At 46.0% G+C, this 12,012-nt stretch overlaps 1 protein-coding gene across 1 annotated transcript; it reads left to right on the forward strand.

The window, feature by feature from the left end:
- Window positions 1-4,934: 4,934 nt before the first annotated feature.
- Window positions 4,935-6,441, forward strand: LOC136452978 (transcription repressor OFP3-like). The gene has a single exon (XM_066453557.1). It carries the CDS (start codon window positions 4,972-4,974, stop codon window positions 6,010-6,012), a length of 1,041 nt encoding a protein of 346 aa, XP_066309654.1. The 5' UTR covers window positions 4,935-4,971; the 3' UTR covers window positions 6,013-6,441.
- The last annotated feature ends 5,571 nt before the right edge of the window (window positions 6,442-12,012 follow it).

Genomic DNA, 12,012 nt, shown 5'->3' on the forward strand with positions numbered 1-12,012 from the left:
CTGGTTTGTTGGTTACTATTGAGGAGGAAAGATAAAGGTATATATAACCCCAGCCCTCAACGATCACTTAAATCACAGATAGCCGTTGGGGGAGAAGAGAAAGGTATATATATATACCCTAGCCCTCAACGGACACTGCACCAAAGAGGTCAGGCGAGACGAGGCCCACGACCAAAGGATCGGGCGAGCCAGAGCTTGCATCCTTAGGATCGAACAAGATGGAGCCCGCGACCAAAGGGTCGAGCGAGCAGGAGCCCGCGACCTTGGGGTCGGGTGAGACGAAGGCCACGAATAAACGATCGGGTGAACTGGAGCTCGCACCCAAGAGGTCGGGCGAGACAGAGATCGCACCCAAAGGGCGGGCGAGTTGAAGCTCGCACCAAGGGGTCAGGCGAGTCGGAGCTCGCACCACACAGGACAGCAAGGGTAATAATGAAGTGTAGACTATCTTGGCTGTGAATCTGAGGATGCTTGTGGTTAATTGAGCACTTGGTAGCACATATTAGCTTAAGCATTGTATCATTCATTATAGTACGGCTTTTTCTATACTCAAATTCAAGAGATAAAAGAATCTTAAACCTCTTTTGAGTTTGAAGCCATCTATATTTGTAATTAGAGGCTCCTCCGTTTTGTGTAGCATCCTTGAATATAAATTTCCTGCTTGTCTTCTTGATAAATCTCATTAGTTTTCAAATTGCGTGGTCATTATCACCAAAACTCATAATTAGGGCTTGATTGCACTTTTAGCTACGAGCGCGAGCCATCCCCGATGCCGCACCCATGCACGTCCGCGCTGCCCCTGGTGGTCCCGCGCATGGTTGCGCCTCCCTCGGCAACCTCGCCCATGGATCTCGCGGATCCTGGAGTGGCATCATCGGGGAGGGGTCGAGGGGGCCTTGGGCGGCGCCGCGAGAGAGCCGTTGGGCGCCTGCACGTGGCGGCCACGAGGGGAGGGCGTCCATTGCCGTGTTGGTACCGACGGCGGCCATGGCGCCAACCGGCACCGGGGACGATTCCGGTGGTTATAGGCGACGCAAGCTAGCTAGGGTGGTGCACAAGGGCGAGGCGAAGCTGCGTGCTAGAGGAATTGGGCGGAGGTGGCGTTGCGACGACAAATTTCTCCGATGCGTGGAGATTGCCGGCGGCGAAGCAGAAGGTGCTAGTGTAGCGACTGACAGCACATCTTCCTCTCTCTCTCGTTCTCTCAATTTTGCAAAATAACTTGATGATTGTCTTTAAGCAAAGTTGTTTATCGATCTGAGGTCTCTAACATTGATTAAAGGACCAACATCAAAAACTTGGTTTCAAAGATTCTACTCCCTCCGTCCGACAATAACCGCACATCTAGGTTCAATCGTGGTAACTTAGAGGAGGTGGCAAATTACCTTTCTACCCCTATGCTGCAGTGTTGTACAGGTCAAACAAACCGTGTCCGTAGAGAAAAAAAAATACTAGTGCTACACTGCTCTGTCCGCCTCTGCCACGTTAAAAAGTTGCGCTCCTATACCACGTTCAGGCCCTGTGGGAACCGATTATTTTAGGAATTTTTTGAAGTGCAAAGGAGCACTTAAATTTGGATGGAGGGAGTAAGTTTTGAAAACAGGAAAAACAAAAAACTGAATTCAGACCAGATAGAATGTGCTATAGGGAGTGAAGTTACCAAGAAGTAGATAAGGTGATTCTATCCCAGCCAAGTGAGGGAACCAAACACACCAATTCTAAACCAGACTTAGGGGTTGTTTGGTTCCTGTAGGAACTCCTAAAATTCATATCACATCGAATGTTTGGACACATGCATGGAGTATTAAATATAGACTAATTACAAAACTAATTGCACAACTTGCGACTAATTTACGAGACGAATCTTTTAAGCCTAATTAGTCCATGATTTGACAACGTGGTGCTACAGTAAACATGTGCTAATGACAGATTAATTAGACTTAAAAATTTCGTCTTGAAAATTAGCCTCCATCTATGTAATTGGTTTTGTAATTAATCTATATTTAATGCTCCTTATTAGTATCTAAATATTTGATGTGATATAAATTTTAGGAGTGACTAAAGAACCAAACACCCTCTTAGATAATCCATGCAACCAAATAAGTGCATGTTGGTTTGCCAGACTAAGCCTACCCACAGCCTGTTCGCTTGCTCGTAAACGATCGTAAATTTTCAGCAAAAAACAGTGTTTTTCTCTCACACTAAACCAATCAATAGTAAATAATCCACGATCGTTTACGGCCTCCCGAACATGCTACCCGTCTTTAATCCTAGCCCGACTTCAACGAAGACAGGAACCAAACATGCCCTTCATTCACAATCACAGAAACAGCACAAAATGCATCAGCTCGTGTTTCACTCTGCCAAAGCGCTAGAAGCAGCCCCCGCATCAGTTGGTGCTGACGTGCAACAGCGCATCGCCGGGTCTCCTCAGTCATGCCCATCGATTTTTTTACTCTTTACTAGTAGTATTATTACCGTCCACGGAATGTGTTCACCGTGCACCGCCGTCGAGTCGCCGGTCAGAAGACTCAAGAAGGCGTGAGGTGGCAGGACGCCCAGGACGCCGTTCGATTCAAACAATGAAGCCGCCCGGGGTGGGGCGGGGCGGGACAGGCCAGGCCGACAGGCGGTGCTCGCTGCGCACCGGCAGAGGCGGTGCACTGGTGCAGGAAATGTAACGAGAACAGTAGCCAGGACTAGAGGCAGGAGCGGAGGGCAGACCTGCCTGGCCCCGCGCTGCCCGAATTTCCCATTCTGCGCTGCGCGCCTGCGCGTGTCTGCCACTTTCGCCGCTTCCGCAGTTCTGTGTGGTTGTCTGTCGATGGCGCGAGCTCCGCTCCGCGTCCGCGATGACAAGAAAGGCATGGCCCTCCCTGGGGTCTCTGTGTGCTCGCTCGCTGCTCGGTGCTACGGTGTGTTACTGGCCCGGTTCGTTTGGTTAAAAAAAAACCGAAATACTGTTTCGACTAATTTATTATGAAAAAAAAACATTTTAATTAAAAAAATAAACTGAAAAGTATAAATTATAAGAGAAACAAACATAACCCTTGTGCGCCGGTGCCAGCAACTGGAGCGTGCACGCAGAGATGGGACGCAGTATGGCCCTAGCGAAATCCATGCGCGCAGGCGCACGCACGCGAAGGTCCGGTCACGCCTGCGCCCGGCATCCTCTCTGTTCCCGAAGCGGCACTTGGGGTGCATTCCGTTGATCCTCGTTCCTCCCACACAGGATCTGGGACTGATAGGCTTAAACAAACAGTTAAACTAGTGCCATGCACAGCCAACCTTCTGCAGCCCGTTCCTGGCATACTATCGTAGATTATAAGCTGAAATCAGCAGTGAATAATCCGCGGTCGTTTACCATGAAACGAACAGCTGGCCCAAAATCCACGCGTACAGTCCGGCAGGCACTGTGCATACTCCTGCAAGGCTGCAGTGCAGTACTACCGGCACTTGTCCTTTAATCTGCATCGCCCTATTAAAAAAAATGAGATATGCCTGTTGGCTTGTTTGTTTCGGTCAGCCCAAACCAGCCAGCCAACAGTGTTTTTCTCTCACAACAAACCGGCATCAGCCAGCCTAAACCAGTCCAGAAACCAACCAGCGAACAGGCCGATAGAGATTTTTCCTCCTAAATTTTAGTAGTTACTTTTAGTCACTAAAATATCAAACACCTCACTAAAATTTAGGGATCACTAAAATTTAGTGGCTTTTAGTCAATAAGGGACAGCTAAAAGTAATTATAGTGTACATGGGATAGCTGTTTTAGGACATGTTTGGTTCCCCTTGACTAAAATTTAGCTACTAAAACTAGTGACTAAACTTTAGTTGCCCCTATTTGGTTTCCGTGACTAAGGGGTGTTTGGTTCCATGGACTAAATTTTAGTCCATGTCACATCGGACGTTCGGATGCTATTTAGGAGAACTAAATATGAGTTAATTATAAAACTAATTACATAGATGGAGACTAATTTACGAGACAAATTTATTAAGCCTAATTAATCCGCCATTAGCACATATTTACTGTAGCACCACATTGTCAAATCATGGACTAGTTAGGCTTAAAAAAATCGTCTCGTAAATTAGCCACAATCTATGCAATTAGTTATTTTTTCGTCTATATTTAATACTTCATGCATGTATCAAATATCCGATGGGACAGGGACTAAAATTTTCCTGTAGGAACCAAACACCCCCTAAAAGTAACTAAAGACCATTAAAGTAGTTCAACAAAGACCAAGCCACCCTTAATGAATGCCCAAATTAGAGTCGAGGACCAGCAACAACGAGGGACAACCCTTGTCAACCGGACACTTTAGCTCACTTTTAGTTACTCTTGGTTGACTAACGTGACTAAACTAATTTAGTTTATTTTTAGTTAGTTTATTTGGCAGTTTAGTAACGAAATGACTAAAGTTTAGTAGCTAAATTTTAACAGGGTAACCAAACAAGTCTTTAGTGGTCTTTAACGAGGATAACTAAATATGGATCACTAGTAAATTTTGGAGGCTACTAAAATTTTAGGTGTGGAACCAAACAGGCTCACAGTAGCAGCATGCTGTACACTTGTACTCCTACACAGAGTGCTTGAAAATCACTAGCACCAATCACGGAAATCAATCAGGCATAGCCCAGAGGCACGCATGCACGAGAAAGAAGCGCCAAGAAAAAAAAAGTGAAACAGCCACTTTCCCGCTACTTCTTGTGGCGTGGCAGAAAAGCTCTCACGACTTCATAGTTCAAACTCAAAGTCGCATTGCAAATTTCTGCTATTCTATTCTACGGAAAGTTGCAAATTTCCAATGGCACCCACACCAACCACACCTCGCATTCCTCATGCGGTGAACCGCCAAAACCTCCCACTTTAAAGTCCCAGCCCCTCTCAGACACTCCTCTTCACTCACCACTCTTTCACTCTCCACTGTCCAGCCTCCAAAGGTCAAGAGCCAAGCTCACGAAACGCCAGCCATGAGGTGGGGGCTTAGAAGCAGTAAGCAACAGCAGAGGGAATCCCTGCAACCACCGGAGCAAGAGCGCCAGGGAGAGAGCAAGGGGAAGAGCAAGGCGATCTTCTCGTCCTTCTCGCCCTTGGCATGGCTTGCCAAGCTCACGGCCAAGAACGGTGTGGCCGCTACCAAGGCCGGGCATGCGACGCCCGAGGCAAAGAACGACACCGCTCAGGTCGCCACCGCATTCCCGTCTTGCTTCCACAAGCCCACCAGCCCCAGCACCGCGTCGGCGTCGGCGTCGGCGTCGCGGAGCAGCCTGGCCTCTTCGTCATCATCCGCCGCCGAGGCAGAGGCAGCAGCTGGCATCGTCCCGCGTCGCGACGACACTACCCGGGACACGGTGGCAGGCATCGCCCCGCGTCGCCGCTCGGTGGGCAACGATGACACCTGCAGCAGGACCGAGGCCGCGACCGTGCGGCAGCTGTACCACCGTCGCCACTTCTCGGTCGGCGGCGACCGCGACCTTCGTCCGCTCGGCCACCTCGCCTCCCTCTCCCCGAAGGCGGCGCCGCCGACACCGGCTCCGGTGCGGACGCTGGCGCCGATGCTGCCCCCGCTGCCATCTTCCGACACGGACGAGGAGGAGAAGCGGACGACACGAAGCCGCCGGCGCCGGCGCCGGCGCGTCGTCAGCGGGCGGCGGTCATTCTCCTCGGCGAAGGCCCCGGCGGCCGGCGCGCGCCTGGTGGGCGCGGTGCGCGTGCGCTCGCCTAGGCCTAGCAACGCCGCGGCGGCGGCGGTGTCGGAGCTGGAGCGATTCGCGGTGGTGCGGCGGACGCGGGACCCGCAGCGCGCGTTCCGGGCGTCGATGGTGGAGATGATCGCGAGCAAGCGCATGGTGGGGCGCCCCGAGGAGCTGGAGACGCTGCTGGCGTGCTACCTGTCGCTCAACGCCGACGAGCACCACGACTGCATCGTCAAGGTCTTCCGGCAGGTCTGGTTCGAGCTCAACAACACCTCCCGTGCCACCGCCGTCGCCGCCCCGCCGCAGCGCACCTGAGCCTGCGCCGAGCTACCACATACCGCCATGTCCATTCAGGATCACGACGCGAAGCGGCTCGAAAATCCACACCACAGGGCATCCGCATCCCCGCGGGCGTCGGCATCCATCATGGCGTGTCCGGAGCCGACGTGGACGCTGATTTCCACGCGTGTCTGCGGAAAAGCTGTGGCCTGTGGGGGGCGTACCTACCTGCGCTCGCTTTTGAGCTGCTCTGTTGCTTGCGAGTTTGCGCGCACTGGACGACGGAAGTTGATGTAGGTAGGTACTGTAGTGCTCTGCTCAAGAACAACTGTTTCTTGAGTATTGTGTGTTTCCAGCCCAGCTTCAGGCATGGGAAGGGACAAAAATAAGGCTATTTGTTTCATACGCTTGGATCCGTATGCTCCAAGCCCTGTAATTTGGCGGCATGTATCGCATGCAAAAGATTCCAAGGTCTCCCAGTTTCTAGAATTCAAATAGCTGCCGACTTCTGGCTTTTGTTTGAATGCGTGAACAGTTGATATGGCCAGTGTTTGCTCGTACTGCACTGACATGAGATTATCAGACCTCACAGTTTTCCGTTTTTTTTACTGACATCAAGCTCACTGTTTTCGTTTTGTTCGTATTATTGTGGACGTAGGGAAGGACACGCAAATGTTCAGAAAGAAGTCGATGGCCTAACTTTTTTTAGAAGGACGACGACAAATTTACAGCCTGTTCGCTTGCTCATAAACGATCGTAAATTTCTAGCTGGGAACGGTATTTTTCTCTCACACCAAACTAGCCAGCAGTAAATAATCCATGATACGATACGGCCTCCCGAACATGCTGTTATCCCGTCATTCTATCAGAAGAGAAAAGAATAAAGTCATGTTTGGATTCCATCATAGGCATTCCCTCGAACACCTCTTGTTAGAGCAATGCAGGTGCGTGCTACAACTAATCAAGAAAAATGGGGATTAATGAACAGAACTGGTTCAGGGTCTGAACACGAAGCCATTACTGAATCAGCGTCAACAAGTACACTGCACGCCTTTAACTAAAACTAATATCAAGAAGATTCAAGACCTGTAGACAAACTTAACTAAAACTAATATCAAGAAGATGCGTAAAAGAATATGGCAAGGGGGAAAAATATTAACTGCTCTTTGATTTCCTTAAATTGTTCATATTTTGTTTTAAGATCTTTCATCTGGGAACTAACTTCTAAGTATAAAAAAAACTGGACCTGCGAGGGTATGACCACTTCCAGGCATTGCATTAAAAAGAAGACATTCTCACGCAGACCCAGAAAACCCCGGAACCTCTGCTCCACCCTTACACAGCGGCACCGTCGCCCTGTGAGAACGGGTCGATCCTTAGACCTGTGCTTTGGCGTCCCCACGGAGAGTCGAACCCAGGACCTAAAGAGTGCCATCGGGACGCTCTAACCAGTTGGACTAGAGGCCATTTGGCAACTAACTTCTAAGTATTGCTTTTGAGCTTATTCCATATAAGCTGAAACCAAAAGCTATTGAATTGTTACCAGTAGCTGCCAAAAAATACCATGATAAAATACCAGTGGATGACCATATATACACACATAAAAGCCCGAATCATTTTAGCTACTACCATTCCCCATAACCAATCAACATTAGAGGCTTGACATAGTCATAACGCCCGTAAAAAATATCATGACAAAATTTGTGGTTTTAGTTAATTACGGGCTTAATAACTTGCTCTTGTTATTTCAGACATATGAACCTACCGGTACAGACTTGATAACTTGTCAATAGCAGTACAGACTTGTTCTTGTTATTTCAGACATAACGGAAAGACATACCGGAGGTCCTAACCTGATCGTCAATCTGCTGCGTCTCCTCGTCCTCCCTTCCTGATCCCTGCAGCGAGGGAGGCGAGCTGCCGCGCTGGAGCAAGACGGGGCGAGATGCAGCGGCCGGACGGCGAGCGCGCGGTGTGAGCTGCTTCTGCTGGACGGCGTTGGCGTGTTGCTCAATTGTCAACGGCCGCGACTGTGAGCGATGGAAGGCCGCTGGCGCTCGGCAAACTGCACGCACCTGCTTGCCAACGCAATCAGCAAGCTGCACGCACCTGCCTGCATTAGCGGAGCCAAGATGAGCACCTCGGGGGGAGGGGGGGGCTAATCAATAGAGATCTAGAACAAATATCGAAGATTAATAGTGAAATCACGTTTTTTTTCTACAGTAAATACAAAGCAAAAACACTCTCACGGGGGGCTGCAGCCCCCCTAGCCCCCTCCCCCCGTGGATCCGCCACTGCTTGCCTGCCAACGCGGCGGCCTAATCTCCACCGGCGCACCCCGCTCGGCCTCCGCCTGATCTCGACCGGTGCAGATGCTCGGCCGCCACCTGGTCTCCACCGGCGTACACGCTCGGCCGCCGCCTGATCTCCAGTTCTCCACCGGCCGCCGGCTGATGTTCCTTGAGCATTCCTTGCGTCCAATGAGCGACGGCGAGCGTGAGTAATATGGCGAGCGGGTGCGCGATCGCGGCAGGGAGGGGGCGACAGGGCCTGGCGAGCGCGAGGAGCGAGGGAGAGCGGCAGGGAGCGTGATTCTCGCGCGGGAGTCGAGCGCGTGAACAGGGCGCGGCTGGTTTCCGTGGGGCGCGGGGACGAGGAGGAGGATGATACATCTTGCCCCTTGATTTGAGCGGGTAACGAGAGAGAAGATTAATCTAGATAGTCCGTTTTAATTATGTTGTCTTTTTAGTTGCAATTTTGTAGTTGGATATATGGAGAGTTTCTCAGTGAGGTGTAGCAAAGAAAAAAAATAGTGAGTTAGTAGGATATATTTCTATAAACGAGCCCAGGCAAAGGTATATGCCTACAGAATTTGGACGACGGGTCATCTGACCATCCCATCTTTTGTGGGCGCTTGCCCGTTATTTTATTTTTATTAAAGGCCCTCGACAACACAATGAATATAAAAATTGAGTAGCTTAATATGGTAGTATAAAAAATATTTGAAAAACATAACTTAGTTCTTCGTAGAGGGCTAGGTTATTATTTTTTCTTTCTTATTTAATAAAATATTCTATAAACTAGCTCTTAAAATATTGTTGGAGCTGCTCTTATGAAACGATGTGCAGAAAAAGAAATGACACTAGCTCTTTCACTCTTCAAATGGAGCACAACTTCAGCCTCTGAAAAACTATCACTAAATTGAATCCAATAAGAACTTATTTGGATCTCATAAATTAAAACCAATATCTACAAAGTACTTCTCATTCCAAATATTGGATTACTTTTCAATCCCTAGGAATCAAATAGGGTCTAAGTGTTTCTTTGTTGAATAATTGCTTTTATTTCTCAAATGCACATAAGATTTGTGCATCATTAACATTAAAGTAGAATAGTTTGAACATACAAACGATGCATTTCGGACACCCCAGGTGGTCGAGAGTTACAACAAAAAGCCAGACCTCCTTGATTTTCAAGTTCACGCTAAGTTATTACTTATGGGATAAACAACTGAAATAGGGACATCACTGTAGCCTTAAGTCGTGTCCTTGCGTCGTCGCCGTTGGCTACGAGACCCTAGCCCGTAAGTCAGGAAGAGCTCTCTCAATGCTTCTTTGTTGAACAATTGCCATCAATTGTCCATCGCGAAATGACATAGTCTTCTTGTTCCGAAATTATTGACTAACAAACTATGAGCACCTCGTTTATTAAGAGTACCCTAGCCCGTAAGTGAAGAGCTCTCTCAATGCTTCTTTGTTGAATAATTGTCATCAACTGTCCATCGCGAAATGACATAGTCTTCTTGTTCCGAGATTATTGACTAACAAACTATGAGCACCTCGTTCATTAAGAGTATTTTCCGTGAACGCAAACGTGCTCGCGTAGGTTACATTGCAAATCATATTAACTAAAAGCGTAACCTGCGCGTTGCCGTAGGATTTTCTTAAAAATAAATCTGTTATATACATATGATTATTATATAATGTGTATATATATAAATTTGACCTGCATGTTATTTTATTATATCAGATCTAATAAAAAATAGATAAGCTAATAGAACGAAAACTAATAGAATATTTGATTACATTATAAAGGAATAAGTGATGAAACAAATATGGTATATAGATGACTTGTATGTTAATACTTCCTCCGTCCAATAAAGCATGCAATTCTAGCACAATACCATATTTTAGTATATCATGTTTGATCAATTATAGATAAAAAACTATAAACATTATAGCATCAAATAAATATCATTAAATTAATTATGAAATATATTTTCATAATAAATTAATTAAGAGTCATAAATATAAATATTATTCACTAAAATTTAATTAAACGTAAACAACTTTATCTGGCACACAACACATAGTTGTATGTTTTCCTGTACAGAGATAGTACATGGATTAAAGATTAAAAGTATTGCACATGATAGTGGAGAATGATATGGATACTTTGCATAAAGAGATAGAATATCTAGTGGGATTATTTAGTGGGGAATGATATGGATATCTTACGTGAATAGAAAAATATAGTAGAGTTTAGCTTTATAAGAGTATAAAGATTAATAAACGCGATACGTGACTCCATGAGTACAGTATTATGTCTTCGAACTCACTTGGACCTAGGTACCGTTTAGTTGGTAAAATTTTTGACGAAATGTCACTGTAGCACTTTCGTTGTTATTTAGTAATTAGTGTCCAATCATAGTCTAATTAGACTTAAAAGATTCGTCTCGTGAATTTCGTCTAAATTGTGTAATTAGTTTTATTTTTTATTTATATTTAATGTTTCATGTATGCGTTCAAAGATTTGATGTGACAAAGAATCTTGAAAATTTTGATATTTTGAAGTGAAACTAAACAGCCCCCTAGGTCGTGGGTACACAAATGCGTTGTATTTTTTTAGCCTAAATGCGTTGTACTTGATATGCCCTCAACTCAGATATGGACAGAGCCCCATAACAGCTGATGTCCAATAGCACAGGGTGCCGTAGTGCATGCCATGTCAAGCAAAAACTACCGCGATTGTTCATGTCAGAAGCGTTTAGCTGTGGGCGGTCACACTCACATCATTCAAAAATTTGAGTAGTAGTACTATGAAATACCAACCATCTGGCACTATTTTAAGTCAAACTATTTAACTTAAATTAGCAGTATCTATAAATATTGTCTTAAATAAAAATCATTATACCTTATAAAAGCAGTTTTTGTAATGAATTATAAAAGCAGATTTTCTTAACGAATTTAATAATGTACATCTTGACTTTTCAATCTGTTTGACCAGGTTCCGGTTTTTCATAGTGACGGCTAGAGGTAGGCTTAGGCCGCGTTTGACCGGGTCCCTTCAGACTTTGGCTCTGTGGCAGAATTGTTCGAAATAACATATTTTTAGAGGCATTTGTCTTCCACTAGACACTAAACACCTCAAAAGTGGGCTATATCGAACAGTTCCGTCGAGCACACCCCAAGGAATAACTCGAATCAATCCACGTTTTACATCCATAATCCAATAATGAGTATGAGCTTTCAATACTTCATCTATTTCATACTACAAGAGTTCTTAGAAATGATTTATTACAATACCAGAGTTCAGAGTGCAATAATTAAACAGCGGAACGAAAATAAACATCTAGCGGAAACGATACAAGGATCCGTTTGTGCCCATTAGAAGAATTCTCCGCACAAGAGCTACTCCTCAAGCTGCACCTGCAACAGGGGTAAAATAAACCCTGAGTACACAATGTACTTGCAAGACTTACCCGACTAGTGAAAATAGTTTCTTCACTCAAAAAATATGATAGGCAATATGAGTTTGTTGTTTTCTTTGATTTGCAAAAAGCATTACTAGAAGTACGTCCTTAAGATCAAGTTTAATTAGCAGTCATGATTACTTCGTTAGCTAACTATTCTAGGTAAGCACATGTTCTACTTTCAAGAAAGGGTTGAGCTATCAGAACCATTTCACAATCTTTTATCTTTTAGTTCTTACTACGGTTGTCGGTGTTTTGAGTTATCAACTAGTAAATTTCTAGTA

The sequence above is a fragment of the Miscanthus floridulus genome, chromosome 5, assembly GCF_019320115.1.
Source record: "Miscanthus floridulus cultivar M001 chromosome 5, ASM1932011v1, whole genome shotgun sequence".
In the NCBI taxonomy this organism is placed as follows: Eukaryota; Viridiplantae; Streptophyta; class Magnoliopsida; order Poales; family Poaceae; genus Miscanthus; species Miscanthus floridulus.